Raw genomic sequence first — 15997 nt, 5'->3', positions numbered from 1 at the left:
CTAGAACACCACCTTTGGCTTTCTTGGGTCTTCATTTTGCTGATGGCAGATCCTGGGATGTATGAGCCTTCATAATCATGTGAGCCAATTTCTTGTAATACATCTCTTCATATATGAACACATTCTCTATTGGTTCTGTTTCTCTGGAGAACCCTGACCTGTATAGACAGTGAGCACTCCATGAAAGGAGACTAGGTCAGTTTTTGCTTATCACTGTGTCCTCAGAGTTTGATACAGTCCCTGACATATAGTTTTTGCTCAATAAATATTAATTAATTAAACAAATAATGGAGCCTATATCTGGCACAGGAGTTGAGCCTCCAAGCATCTTACCTTCACAGGCCTAGAACTGGGGGAATTCAGGAGAGATAATTGTGATAACTGCTACAGCCATGTACTGACTTCTGCACACTCAGGAGAGTGCTGGGATCTTACACACATGATGAACATCTTGCCTTATGATGCTGTTCTTCATATTTCTATCTCCAAAGGAGGAACTTGGGGCTCAGAAGGGTTTAATAATTTCCCCGAGGTCACACAGGTACTAAGTGTCAGAGCGGGGTTCTGATTACAAAGCATCTGCTCTAAGCATTCTAGTTCTGACACTTTCTAAGGCCTTTCCCCTTTTCCAGTTTATTCCCCAACATCCAGAACTTGTATGGGTCTGTCCTAACTCCTAATTGTCTCCATCATTCATTTGGGTATTAAAACACACACTGCTTTATACATATGTTGTCCCTCAAATGTTTCCTGAGTACATCTTGCCTTCTTGGACAAACTAAATTTTTTCAGTGCAGGAGGTAAGTGTTACCCCTCCACTGTATCATTGTTCTTTACGGTATGAATCACATTGCAGACACAGAACAGCAAGCTGAAGGGCTGACCCAATACATTTCAGGGTAGATCAGAGGTTCTCAACCAGGAGTAATGTTTTCCCCACCAGGCTATTTCACAGTGTCTGGAGATATTTTCTGTTGTCACAACTGGGCTCCTTCTACTGGCATCTAGTGGGCAAGGCCAGAGAAGCAGCTGAATGTCTTAGAATGCACTGGACATTCCTCCAGAGCCTCAGGCCCTGCTCCAGGTCACTCCCTACATACCATCTACATCAATCCCCTGCAGTTCCACAAATTCAGGCCTCAGTACCTCAGCATATGCTGATCCTTCTGCCTTGATCACTTTCCCCTTTGTTAGGAAAGTGTGCTGTTCTGAGATCAACACTGAAATCAGTAAATATTTGTTTGTTAAGCACCTATCCCGGGCCAGGCCCTGTTTTAGATGCTAGGGAAATAGTAGTGAAGGAGACAGAACAGAGCATGCTCTCCAGAAGCTATCAGCCCTGTAGTAGAATTTTCTGTAAAGATGCAATGTCCTAAATCTGGAAGCCACTAGCCACACATGGGCTTCCGAGCACTTGAAATGTGGCTAATTTGAATTGAGATGTCCTGTCAGAGTACACACATGGCAAGGCTTGAAGCCCTGGTATACAGAAAAGAGAATGAAGAGTATCTCACTAACGATTTGAATAGTTATCTCATCTAAGCCCCATGACAAACCAAGAGGTGGTTGTTATGATTCTTACCCACTACACACAAGAAAACAAGAAGCTGGAAAGGGTCAGGGAAGATGGACCAGGTCAGACAGCTAGTAAGTGTGAAGCCTGGTCTGCCCTGGGCCTGGGCGACTCTGGAATCCACACCTTGCCCACCCCTGTACTCTACCTACCAGACTCCCCTCCACCCCCGCCCCATGAGAAACCTCTGATGGCAAACGAGCAAACAGAAATGACCAAAGGGCCACCAGGTCTGCGTCCCTCTGCTGGTCCTACACCTGCCCAGAGAGCTGACATATCACCCACATCACACAGGAACCAAGTTGAAAACTGGGGCTGTGGGAGAGACAGCTCTGAGAGAGCACAGCAGACCGGCCTGGCAAAGCAGCACCTTGCAGTGGATGACAGTGGGACACACACGGCTCAAGCCTCTCCAGAGCATCCCAGCAGCTGCACAATATTCAGCCCAGCGCTGGCCGCAGCCTGCTGCTGCCTTCCAGGCACCTGTGCTCTTGGGATCAGTATCTTTCTAGAAATCCTCTCTGCTAGCTCCAGGCCCATCTTGTCTCCCACAGCACCCTCAGGCAGTGCTGGCAGGCTTCACTTGGTCACAGTGAGGTCGCCAGTCTCCCTGCTGAGATCACCTGCCTTAGCCTGCTGCATCCAGGCATTCAGCTCCCACTGGCTCAGGAGATCTTTGCTCCCTCAGTGCCCTGAGAACTCCAGCATGACCTGAGGGTCGTGAGTCGGGCTGCACTTTACTCCAAATCTGTCTCCCTGAAGCTTTCCTCCATGCCCATGAGAACCGCTGGGATTTTTAGGGTGCTTTCTGCAGATGCAGCCTCCCTGAGAAGCCACTAGCCCACTTCCCAGCTGCCATTCTGATGCCTTTTATATCCCCAGCCTCCCACACAGTTCAGCAAGTCCTGTTAACTTCACTGCCAAGACCTGTCCAGCAGCCACCTGTCCTCTCCGTTCCTGCCCACCGCCATGTCCAGGATGGGCTTCAACGGTCTCCTAACCCGCCCCCTGTGACTCCTCAGATTTATTCTCCCCACGGCAGCACGTGTCACCTTCCTTAACGCATCCTCTGGATCATGTCACAAGGATATATAAACTCTTTGCTGACAGGAGTCGTGTCTTATTTATCTTTGTACCTGACTGTTTTAAAATTGAACATGAGGTTTCATCTTTTTCCTGAAATGCCAAATGTGGAGATGGCTCCTGACCTGCAGTTTCCTCATTCCCTGCGTGTCTATTGTAGGAAAGATCAAAACCTACCAGGCGCTCTCCTGTCCAGTCCCTCCTCCCCCCATCAGCCTCAGGCCGCTACTCACACTTGGTGTGCCTGTCACACAGGGCCGACGCCCGCATGTCACACAGCCGGATTGTCCCTTTGCTGCTGCTGTACACGAAGGTGTTGCAGTGATGGGGGTGGAACTCGGCTGCTGTGATCACCTCCGTGAGCTCCTCCATGTTGGCGGGCTTGATGTCCACGATGTCTGGCACAGACGAGTCAAGGAGGGAGCTGGGAGAAGGGAGCAGAAACTCTGGGGCACCAGCTTGTACTGGTGTAATGTGTTAGTATGTAACACGCACATGTTGGGTCCTCATGGCAACTGTGTTAGCAAAGGAGCAGGTATTATTGGTCCCAGGCAGATACGGCTCAGAGATTATAAGAAAATGGCTCAAGGTCACCCAGCAGTCAGAGGCAGTGTGAGAACTCAGGTCTCCTGACCTTCTTATCTGTCTTTTATTCTCTATGACACGCCAAGTATATCATTCACGAACAAAGTTATGGGCTCACGCAATCATCCTAATATGAACCAAGTTGCAAAGACTTGGGCTTCCCGTTTTATAACAGGGGTTGAATGAATCCTTACTCAGACTCCTAGGCTGGTAAATGATACCTACGATGGACTGCACATCCTCTTTCTGGGAATCCCTGACACGTTCTTCAATAAAGTGTTCGTAATAATGATAATAATAATAGCTGCCAACATTTATTGAGCCCTTACTGCAGCTCATTCACTGTGCATATCACATACTTTCTCTCAGTTAATCCTTTAACAAATGTACAACGGACACTTCTCTTATCCCCATTTTTCAGAGGTGGAAACAGAGGCTCCAAGTGCACAGGGCTGACAAGTGACAACACCAGGATTTCATCCCAGGTGCAAAATGTGCTTTCTTTCATAATTATGCAACACTTGTGTCATTTAAGATATGTGAGACTTCTAACCTCTGTAAGCTGTGTTTTGCTTTACCGCTTGTGAAGGAGTTTAAGTACCAGAGAGAAGCCACCCAGTTGTGTGATGGGAAAGTTTTTGGCTCCTGCAGTGCATATCCTTAGTTTTATCATCCGGTTTTTAAATTTTCCTCAGTATTTTCCTTTCTGATTAAGAGTTATTATACCTCTTTTTTTTTTGCTTTTTAAGACAGAGTCTTGCTCTGTCACCTAGGCTAGAGTGTGGCGGCACGATCACAGCTCATAGCAACCTGGAACTCCTGGGCTCCAATGATCCTCCTGCCTCAGCCTCCAGAGGAGTAGCTAGGACTACAAACATGGACCTCCCAGCCCAGCTAATTTTTCAATTTTCTTTTTGTAGAGACAAGGTTGCAATATGATACTCTGACTGGTCTTGAACTCCTGGTCTCAAGTAATCCTTCCACCTCAGACTCCCAAAGTGCTAAGATTGCAGGTAAGAACCATGGCACCAGGCTGTATACCTGTATCTTTTAAGACCACACCCTTGTATATTGGAATAAAACGTTTAGCCTTTTATTTATGAAGGCAACTCATAAATAAACACCTGCATTGGGGTGCCGGGCATGAGTGAAGGAGGGGGTTTGTGGTGATCCCTCCACATCCTATCCAGGACTTGGGGGCTCAGGAGGCAGGTAGAGGGGCACCTGTCTGAGCCTGAGCTTCTGCCTGAGGACCTAGCAACTTCCCGCAAAGGACAAGGCCTTGTGGTGTGGGTGCCGTGATGCAGTGATGTGTAAAGCTGAGCAAAGTGACCCCCACTTTCCCACACTTCACCACCCCTGGGCTACCTCAGGCATTTTTGCCCCGTCTGTTAGTCATCGGCAATTTTTTTTTTTTAACTTGACATATTTTCTTTGGATCAACTTTAAATGGACTCACTTTTTTTGACTCACTTTTTTTTTTTTTTTTAGACTCATCTAAGCAATAATCCAGTATTCATAAAATTATGGGTTTAATGAGCTGGTTAATTTTTAATAAAAGTCATGAAAATAAATGTATAACAATTAAGGTGAGAATATGTGTGCACACCTGGAGTTTATGTCTATATTTTGGGCAACAAAGCATTGAATCAACAAGCAATAATTTGACATAGACGATCCTATCAGACTAGGATGGATGAAAGTCCTCAGTATTTTTTATTAGGCAAGTAGCATGGCCCTCTCCCTAGAGTTTAGACAAGGTGCAAACAAATGCACCAATATTCTGATATTTTTAGTCCCACAGCAGCAGCAAAAAACAAAGTAAAGCATCACATATGCACCTGCTACAACTATTCCAGCAGGCAATTTTTTGCAACAATGGCTTTATATTGGGCTGTGCCTCCTTTGCCTTCAATTATCTCTTATAAATCCTGTTGGGTTCTTTCTAAAATTAGCTTGAGACTGAGCTAACATTACATTTGACTATAATTTTCCCCACCAAACCCAGAAGCACATATTACTTGGGTCTCCGGGGCATGTGGGTCCTGTGGTTTCACAAATACAACTGTTCAATTCAACTTTGCCAGAATTGTGAGTATTAATGCAGGTAGCACAAGATGCTGGGGAGCAGGGCCTGGTGCTACTCGGGAGGGGGCTCCAGGCTCCAGCTCTGGCCCTTGTCCGGCCTCCTGGTCCATCTCCTGGGCCACAATGTGCGGCCAAGTCTGCAGAGGTTAATGCTCAGTTGTCGTCAGATCTCTCCAGGAAGATCCTTCATACCCTGCTGTGCCAGTGAGCATATTTTTCTTTTCCCAAAATAGGGAAAGAAAATCTGGTGTCAGCTCTCTCAACCTCTACCAGTATAGCTTTCAAAACAAGCTCAACTGGAAAGGATCTTCGCTGTGTGGGCGGGGGAGGTGCTAGAGCTATAGTTATTTTTTCCCACCTAAAAATAAAGCCCCAAAGTCAGAACGTGTGAAAACAAAGTGCCCAAACATTTCCGTGGAACCGGCATCATCCCCTAGCATCAGACACCATCATGGGGATGTGCCCACGGAATCAGCTTAGGGCTGCTGCTTCTGGATCTTTCCTTCCTTCCACTGGACCTCTAAGCCTGTCTGTCCCCCACCCCTCCTCCCTAAGCCATTGGCTTCCCCTCCTCCCCCTGCAGGTCTCAGTCAGTCTGCTTATTTTCTTTTTTGAGACAGAGTCTCACTCTGTTACCCCAGTCTCTAGAGTGCCATGCCATCAGCCTGATTCACAGCAACCTCAAACTCCTGAGTTCAGGTGATCCTCCTTGCCTCAGCCTCCCATGTAGCTGGGACTACAGGCACCCTCATTCTTGCTCAGACTGGTCTTGAACTCCTGAGCTCAGGCAATCCACTGCCTTGGCCTCCCAGAGTGCTAGGATTACAGGTGTGAGCCAGCACACACGGCTTGCATCTTCTTTTTTGACTAGAGTGCTTGTTTAGTACCATGATTTACCTTCTTTCTAAAATAATCTTGATAAAGATAAGAGGAAGATAATATCCAGCAGCTCACCTTATCAGGTGCCAGGCCTGCCCTGTGACAGATGATAGCACATTACACGTGTTGTACCATTAATCCCTCATCTCAGCCTTATAATATCAGCACTATTAACAGTTCAATTTTACAACTGAGGAAATAGCGCCCAGCAACTACATTTTTTGATACGACTTATAGGGGGCAGAGCTGGGATTTGAACCCAAGAATGTCCAACTCCAGAGCCTGAGTTCTTTACTACCAGGCACTCTGCCTCCCCTGAGGGTTGACTTCTCATTCCTTCGCCTTTCTGATTATGATGGTTCCGCCTCTCTGGAGTCCACGCCTGGCTAATCTGAGATGGCAGTTCCATCTCTTTTGCATCAGGCTGTGCTCTCTTAATTCACCTAACACTTTGGCAGTTCTATTTCCCAGAACTGGAATTTTTATATGATAGATTTTTTTGAACCAAAAGTTGGGACAGAAGACTGACAAGGGATTTGGGGGGGATTGTTTTTTTTGATGGAGAATTTGCTGAGTTCTAGAAACATTTGAGAGAAAATGTCCAGTTGCTAAAAATGCAATGGTTTGTGGAGATGATGAGAGAGGATATTTTTTACATCTGCATACTCTAGAAACCCAGGCCTTTTCCCTCGTGATGTTCTAAAGGGAGATACGTGTTTTCAGCATATGCAGGTTTGCCCTTCATGCTGGGAGGGAAGGAGAAAGGAGATGAGCAGTGCACCGCTCCCTGTATTATCTCGAAAATGGAATGATGCATTTTGACAGTCAATTTTCTCTTCCTTATCCTTTACAGCTCTTTATCCAAATTATTTCCCTGTTGTCCCAAAGAAGTAAATGGCAAAAGCAAAACACAGAGTTGGATTCACGGCTAATACACAATGCAGACAGCCAACAGATTGCTATTAAATTAACCCTGGGGCTTGACAGATCTGTTCTTTCTGACCCAACTGCTTATGGCATTCCTTATTAATGCTGAGCCCAGGCAAATTACATCTGCTAACAAAAGGGGTTAATCTGGCTCTCTGCTGGGACTCTGGAGGCAGCTCTGATGATAGGAGGGGGCCCAGCCAGCTTGGCAGCTGAGCTCCATGCATGGAAGGCAGAAGGCAGGAAGGTGAGGGCACTGCTGTGCCAGGCAGTAGCCTGAGGCATCATTTAAAATAATAATTGAAGACACTGGGAGGTCACCCCTTTAGGGATTCACTTCAAACAAATAAGAAGCCAGAGCCATCAATTATATCAGTGGTGGGGTGAAGAACAGAGAGGGTTTGTGGCAGGCTAGTGAGGAGTAGCGTGGGGGCCATTCAAAAGTCATTTCCCTAACCCTGAGTTTGGAAAATCCTTTCTACGAAAACATGTGATTGACAACAATCTGAATAAATATACAGAAATAAAAGAAGATTAAACACATTTCTATCTAGTCCATCAAATTCCTTTTGCAGTGAAATTTCCAAGCCTATAAAGTCCTATAGTACACAAAATTCTAACTATAGTATGATTCTAATGTTATTTAAAACTTATACCCTGAAAACAATGATCTCAAGGCCAAGACTCTAAAATGTCAGTGATAATTCTATCAGGGCAAGTCTATGAATGGTTTTCCTTTTTTTTGCAATTGTCAGTGCCATTTCTATATTTTGGGGGATAAAGTTGTAGTATTTTAGGACAAAAAGACTTACAAAACTGTCTATGGTTATTATATGCATTATTTTGGTGAAGAAAGTTAGGTGTAAAATGTATACTATATGTATATAGTATATAGCCACACTAAAAAAAAAAAATCACACACACACATAAACATAAACACACACTCACAGGGAGAAAGGAGAGAAAGGAGAGAAATGCAGTTCTGCCCAGATTCCAAAGTCAGCGTGGAAGTTATAGGTCCACTCACTCATTTATTCCTTCACGTATTCTACAAATATTCCCAAGGAATCTGCAGTCTGCCAGTACTCTTCTGGGTGCCGGGAGACAGCAGTGAGCAAAGCAGACCAAACCCCTCCCGGGCCCACGGGGCCTAGATTCTAGTAGGGGACAACAAAGAAGGTAAATAAGCACAACACATAGCACGCTGGACAGGGATGACCTCCGGGCAGGACACAGAGCAGGAAAGGGAGAGAGAAAGTGTGTGTGTACACGTGTGTTCGTGCCTTAGAGTGAACACCAGAAAGGTTCCCAATAAATCAAGGGTTTTAAATTATGTTGACTTTTTTCTTATTCCTTCCTTCCTTCCTTCCTGAGCCTGTACTGTGGAATTAACTAGAACTAAGTTAAAATTCTGATGCAAATCATTATACATACAGCAAAACTGCTGGTGAGATTGTCGGTCATTCTATTCTATTTCATCCCCCCCCCAATTTCCACAATTGATATATATTATTAAACAAAACAGTAAACTTAAAGAGTAGCTTCCCTAGCTTAAAATCATTCATGAGAGAATTGGGTGAAGTGCAAGATAATATTATGACAAATAATTATGATTGGAAGACGATGGGGGCAGGAAAATGGGAATCAGTTTTGATTCCATCTCTGTTTTGATAAGAGAGCTTGGAAAAGTCATTTCATTTCTCTGGGTTTCGATTTCTTTGCCTTTAAATGAGAATAATCCTATTTACTCTGTCAGCCTCTAAGAATTTTGATTCTTAAATGATAATAGAAAAATAATTTCAGCACTTATTAAATGGTTTGATATTGGGCTGAATCATCCCATCTTCTGAAGGAAGCATGTATTTCTCCAAGGACGGTGCTCACAGGCATTGCCCTGTGGGCTTTCGAAGGCAACTGTCCTCACTGCCTCTCTCTTTTTGCTGCTGATTTTGCTGATATTGTTGTGTTTTTTCCCTCCTAAATCCCGTCTAAGCCCATCAAGGATAGGAGAGCCAAGTAGGATGCAGGGCTGAGTTTTGTAAGTTACGAGTCAAAGAGTGGACTCCCAGTTTACCTGGGTAAGGTATCCACATTTGAAAGCAGATAAGGCTTCTCATATCCCATGCACAGTCGACCCTATTGAAAGTGGAAAGTAGTCATATTTTGGTCTTGAACACTGAGCATATCAGAGTTGCGGGGACATGAGTTACTTTGAGGTCTTTATTTCCTTTACAAAGTCTGAAGTTAATCTTTGGACATTAAGCAATGATTACAAGGCATCTGGACCTTATTAGCTGATAGGACACGGAGCTTGGTGATGAGACACTGGAGATCTCCACAGAGGGCTTCCCAGGACATTCCCCTCTTAAGAGCTTAAAAAAAGCCAATGTGCAAATATTCATGGCGTGTTTGCCAGTTGCCAGGCTCAGTAGGAGAGGCCTGACAAAGAGACGCAGGGTGCCCTGTTTAGTATGTATTGAGCTGGGGAAGGCTCTGGGCTGAGACAAGCTTTCTGATTGGGAGAGCACTGGAAAGCTCCCTAATCAGAAACTCTTTCCTACTCATGTAAGGGCTTGAAATTTCACCCTTAAAAGCTTTTCAGTTCAGAGGAAAGCTCAGATGCTACTTTCACTATGAAGCATTCAGCCTTTTTTTCATGACCCTTCCTGTCCTGGACATCCAAAGCTCCTTGCATGCACCTCTATGAGAAGACTAAATATGCTTTATTATAATTATTTAAATAATTTGAGAAGGTGTGCTATAAAATAGATTTTGATGTAATTTCGAGTAAGAGAGGCATGTATTTTATTTCCAAATTCATAACCAGTTACATCCATCTCAAATGCCTTTGAACACGTTACCTTGGGTACACAGAGGAAGAACCCAGGAGGAGATGACACGGGTACATGCCCGGCATTTAGTGAAAGCTTGAGAAATGGTTAGACTCACCTCTTGTCTGGTTTCTCTCTCCTTCTGCCCTGGTACTCACTTTAATGGCTTGGTGATCTGTTAACTTGATTAGGCTGAACTACAGTCCTTAGACTTCCTTTTCAAGTCTGTTTCAGATCAGAATCGGCATGAGGGATGTTCTCTGTGGAGAGGTGGAAGACGGAAGGAGGGAGCAACCATTTTGCACCACACTTTCTCCCAGTCAGTCAGCCAATCACTCTTTCAGATGCTGCTGTGAAGGGATTGTGCAGATGTGATTAAAGGTTATAGTATGTGGACTTTAAGATAATCAAAGGAAGATTATTCTGGGTGGACTTGACTTAATCAGTTGGAAGGCATTCAAAAGATAATTCAGGCCTTCCTTGAGGAAGACTCCAAGTGGCTCCTGGGTCTATAATTGCTTTCTCTTCTCTCTGAATCTTCCTTCCTGACTACCACCTGTGCACATGCTTCACTCGTGCCTCTGGGCTTCCAGTCTGCTCGTGACTTTGGACTTGCATGGCCAGTTCATTTTTTTTTTTTTTTTGAGGCAGAATCTCACTATGTCACCCTCAGTAGAGTGCCATGGTGTCACAGCTCACAGCAACCTCAAACTCTTGGGCTTAAGCCATTCTCTTGTCTCAGCCTCCCAAGTAGCTGGGACTACAGGTGCCCACTACAACATTGAGCTATTTTTTTGTTGCAGTTGTTTAACTGGCCTGAGTTGGGTTTGAACCCATCACCCTTGGTGTACATGGCTGGCGCCATAACCACTGTGCTACGGGTGCTGAGCCAAGACCAGTTCATTGTATTATAATAAGTTGATCTCCTTCTCTCTCCCTCCCTCCTTGAACCCCTCTTTCTCTCTTTTTCTATACACCCCCCACCCCTTTTACTGGTTCTGCTTCTCTAGCTGAGGTCCAGGGGGTACACCCACCCTCCAGATTGCAAGGGCATAACATCAGGGATGAAGTTTCATTCTTTATCTCTAGTGCCACAGCAAGTGCTCAGGAAATGTTTATGGCTTTTTCTTTAATTCATTCTTATGACTTAGCACCTTCTCTAGCCATGGGTTTTTAAATGTAGAAAACTCATGAGTCAATAAGCCAAGTTGCCAGGCCTGTATCGTGTGAATAAGGTAGCCTGTAGTTTTCTTAGGAGAGAGCAGGATCCAAGCAGCAAGGCAAGAAGAAAGGAGACTGGGCAAATGTTCCACATAATTACAGCTACCATTTCATTGAACATCCATTCTGCATCAGGTGCAGCTAAATACTTTACGTGATGACCTCAGTTAATCCTCACAACTTTATTAGATCATATTATCTCAGTAGACGAGGAAACCAAGGGTTAAGGAGACACTGGGTCCCTTGTAAGGGTCATGCATATCTGAAGAAATGAAGCTGGATTCAAATCCAGTGAATCTGACTCCCAAGCCTGCATTCCAGGTGCTAAGCTATACTGCTCTGAGGAAGCTCAAGAAACCCAAGAGAAATCTATGTAGTTGAATTCTTGCCCTCTCCCTTGACATGGTCCGTGGGAAGAGAAACCCCCAGGTTCCTAGAGCCCTAGGGCTGGCCTCAGAAATAGAGAGTTGTTTGCACACAAGCCAGCGACCTGGCCTGGGAAAACCACCAAGACTGCTTTTAATGCAGAAAGGAAGGAGCTGCCGTGGCACATGCAGGCCAATGATGGATGTGTCATCAGAAAGGATCCTCTCTTTTTATATTAAAAGCCAATCTGAGATTGATATGCACATCTGATCCCCTGGCGGGATGAGAGCCACCGAAGGTGTGTAAAGGAGGGAAACTCCTACCAGGCCCCCACAGCTTTCCCCAAGCCTGCCTGGCAGAATACCGCTGGATTAAAAGGAAGGCTGCTGTCCATGGTACTAAGGGGTGCTAGATTCTGGAAGAAGAGAGCTGCTTCTGTGTGGTCCCTTGATCAGGGAATCAACTCCAACAGGGCCTCAGCTCAGTGGGCAAATGAAGCTGCCACACACAACTGCCTAGACCAAGGTTAGAGATGAAGCAACCCTGGAGTCCAGTTGGCTTCACTTGTAGGAATTCTTTGTCTCATGCCCAGAGACTGGATTCCTGGCAGGTGCAGCTTCTGCTACCATTTTCAGCCTCACTTACACCATCTCCCACCCCACTGTCTAGGCTCTAGTTACAGTCATCTTAGAGTTCACAAACATGTTTTGGTGTTTACTGCCACAGGACCTTTGTACAGGACACATCTTTCAACCTCTCTTTGCCAAGTTAGCTCTTCTTCTTTCAGATACTAACTCAACAACCAGTTAATCAGCAAAGCCTTCCTTTATTCCCTACGCTATATTGGGATTTTTAAAAAATACATTTATAGGCCCGGCACCTATAGCTCAACCGGCTAAGGCGCCAGCCACGTACACCTAAGGTGGCGGGTTCGAATCCCCAGCCCGGACCCGCCAAACAACAATGACGGCTGCAACCAAAAAATAGCCGGGCGTTGTGGCGGGCGCCTGTGGTCCCAGCTACTTGGGAGGCGGAGGCAGGAGACTCGCTTGAGGCCAGGAGTTGGAGGTTGCTGTGAGCTGTAATGCCACGGCACTCTATCCAGGGGGACAGCTTGAGGCTCTGTCTCAAAAAAAAAAAAAAAAAAAAAAATACATTTATAGTGCTATATCCCTTTCTTCACAGAACTTATCTCAGTTTGTAATTATATGCTCATTAGCATGATTATTGGATGAATGTCATTCTGAAGGTGGAACATTTACTCCTTTTCATTTTTGTATCCCCAGGTTTAGTGCAGTGCTCCGCATAAACTAGGGGCTCAGTGTATAGCTGTTGAGGGCTGTGTCTTTATTTTGACTTGATATGGATCTAGTTGGTAGGTCCTATGCCAGACTAGGTAAGAACCTAGGTAAATTCATTCTTGGTTCTGAGAGAAGAGTTCAAAGGATTCTAGATATACTATAGCTTTCATAAAGAAGAAGTATCTTCTAACAGCATTTTTTTTATTGAAAACTTAGAGCTGCCTTTTGTCCTAGAAAATTACTAATCTAGAAATGAGTTTTTGTGGTCCTGATGTAGTCTCATTAAGACCAAAGTTTGAACTACCTTAACCTAGAACCTGTAATACACAACAAGGAGAGATTAGCAATGGAGGGGAGAAAGAGGGTTCATGACCAGGTGCCTTGAGGTTTAGGAAGGCTTTGCTCTGATCTGGTGCTAAACATAAGGCCCTGGACTTTAGAGACCCTGCCAAGTATCGGGTAACTACCATGTTTCCCTGAAAATAAGACCTACCCAAAATATAAGCCTTAGCAGGATTTCTATGCATTTGTTAAATATAAGCCCTACCCCAATAATAAGACCTAGTGATGGGCGTGGCTATGCAGCGTATCTGTAGAGCCACACCATGCATTTTGGCACGGAGAGAGACATCCTCTGAAAATAAGCCCTAGTGTGTCTTGAGAAAAAATAAATATAAGACAGTGTCTTATTTTGGGGGAAACCCGGTAGCATATAATGAGCAACGTCTTGCAAACCATACCCAAGTTCAAAGCCAAAGGAGGAGTCTGGAATTGAGAAGATGACCCAGATAATGAATCTGGCAGAATAGAACCCACCATTCTAATAAACTCTTCTAGTTTCCTTGTGCTTTTCAGTAATCATGATTGTCTTAGTCTCTGTTTATTGATCATTTTGATAGAGCACCTTTCTACAGATGATGAAATAAATATGAGTAGAGGTTTGTATAAATTAAGAAACATGTTAAAGCTTATGCATTTAGAAAGTGTGTAGAGCCGGGTGAGAACTCTATCCCTTGTTGGACATCAAAGCTTGAGTTCTCAACCTTAATGCCAATGTCATACCAAACCATGATGTTTTTCTAACTATATATACAGACCACTGGTTTTACTATTTACAATACTTTATGTATACCTATTTTAGTATTTAAATGGATTTTTATTATCTGTGAAAGCATCGGAGTGATATGATGGTTGTGTTTTTTTAACATTCATTAAAATAAATACATAATTATGGAAACAAAATAAGCTCATATATTGTTTTAAAGCATCTGGCCTACCACCTCAGGGGTACTCACACCATGATCTGGGAAACCCAGGTGTTCTCTTGTAAACCGTTTCCTTCTGTCTCCTTTGTGGATAAGGGGGCATTATAGAAACAGGTGCTAAACAATACATGATTTAAGACCTGCCTGGTGGTTAGAATTTTTCCAAGGCTATTTTTAAAGATGGCTGTTTCCTGATCCAGAAGTAGCTAAGCCTCAGAGATGAGAGGCAAAGGGGTTCTAGTTTGTAGAGTCTACTCAGTGCTTAGGGCGGTCTGGTTGAAAAGAACTATATAGATATCAGTTATCATCATTCTCATGATGACAATGATTATTTTACATATGGCTGCTTTAAGGGTGAATGGCAGGGTCTCATTTGTATGCCAGCATCTGGCAGGCTGTCACACATCTGCTGAATATAACCTAAACTGTGCTATTAATATTTCCTCTTTGCATTCTCCCCAAGGCATCTATCTCCCAAAGTGCCTAAAGAAACTTCCCTCCGCCTTGGAGGCCTGGAGGCAAAATTCAGAAAACATGTCACCTAGACTGGGGAAAGCAGAAGCTCAGAGTGACAGCCAGCTGAGCCTGAGCAGATTTCTGGCTCTTGGAATAGATGTGGGGAGAGAAAGGGAACCACCACCCACACTCATTCTATTAGCAGCTGCACCGCCAGGCAAAATCTGTGGCAGAGTCTCCCAGGCCTAGGCAGCATGTCGAGTCTGTTCTGTGAGCAATAAAAGACGCCAGCCAGGGTCCTGATGGACAGTTCTCAACATCTCCAAATATATCTCAGAATCGTCACTACCAAATTAAAACTGCTGCTCCTGAAAAGCCTTTGGAGCCTTTTTGCTGAGCACTCCCTGTGGCCCCCCTCCCTCCCCCCTCCCGCCCCAGGCACACAGCAAGGCTACATTTCCTAGCCTGCCTTATATTTGGAGGTGGGCTGGTGGCTGAATTCCAGCCAGCAGAATGCATATTTTTGGGCCCACTCACAGGAACTTGCAGTGTGTGGTCCTCCATGACCTCCCCCTTTTGCTATTCTGCTCTTGAATAACCTGGTGCTACTGAGGACCCACAAGATCAGAGGGCTGAGTCTGTGAATCACTAATTGGGCAAAGCTGCCTGCTAATGGGGGCCATCAGTATTTGACTTTATAGAAGCAATCATCTTTTATTTGCTTGAGCCACTGTGGGGTCCATATTATATCAGAACATTGAGAGCTTTATTACAAATCTTAAAGGTAAATTTCCAGGTTACATGTCATGATCAACTGGTCTACTGGATACCTCTACTTTGATGATCTACTACTATTTAAAACTCGACACATCTAACCAACTTTCTGTATGTCAGACTGTTCCAAATGCTGGGTCATACAGAGTCCTTGCTCTCAGAGAATTTACATTCTCATAGGGGGGAACCAAAAACACACAAATAAAAAGACAATTTCAAATAGTGATAGTACGATGAAGATAACAAGAATAGAGAGTTATTGGTGGCTACTTGGGACTTAATGGAGACAGTGCCTCTGAGGGCTGAGTAATGACAGGTAGGTAGCCATGTTAACTCTGGGGGCAGAATATTCCAGAAAGAGGGAACAGCAAATGCACAGAAAATATTTACCCAGGAAGAAAAAAGTGGTTAGTTGGCTGAAGTAGAGGGGCAAGAGTGATATGACAGGATATCAAAGAAAAAGGCAGAGCCCAGAACATGTGGAATCATACAGGTCTCAGTAAATAACTTGGGTTTATGCTACACTCAGTGGGGAGGAACTAGAATGTTGTTAGCAGGGAAGGAGTGATGTCTGAATTACCTGGTGAATGGTCCACTCTGACTATTATGTGGGTTATGTGTTGTGTAAAAGAGCAAGAAAGAATAGAG

The 15997-nt window shown here is 44.5% G+C and overlaps 1 protein-coding gene across 7 annotated transcripts in view; it reads right to left on the bottom strand.

Moving 5' to 3' along the window:
- Positions 1–15997, bottom strand: part of PPP2R2B (protein phosphatase 2 regulatory subunit Bbeta) — a 495801-nt gene that overhangs the window by 38520 nt on the left and 441284 nt on the right. For all 7 annotated transcript variants that reach the window (XM_003782069.2, XM_003782072.2, XM_003782073.2 and 4 more), the window contains one exon: positions 2890–3054. In XM_003782069.2, the coding sequence (XP_003782117.1) occupies positions 2890–3054 (165 nt within the window). The remainder of the gene's footprint in view (positions 1–2889; positions 3055–15997) is intronic.

The sequence above is a fragment of the Otolemur garnettii genome, unplaced genomic scaffold (genome assembly GCF_000181295.1).
Source record: "Otolemur garnettii isolate 467f Iridium unplaced genomic scaffold, OtoGar3 scaffold00003, whole genome shotgun sequence".
Lineage (NCBI taxonomy): Eukaryota > Metazoa > Chordata > Mammalia > Primates > Galagidae > Otolemur > Otolemur garnettii.
The sequence above is the reverse complement of the archived record's forward strand: the minus strand, read 5'-3'. Positions and strand labels throughout refer to the sequence as shown.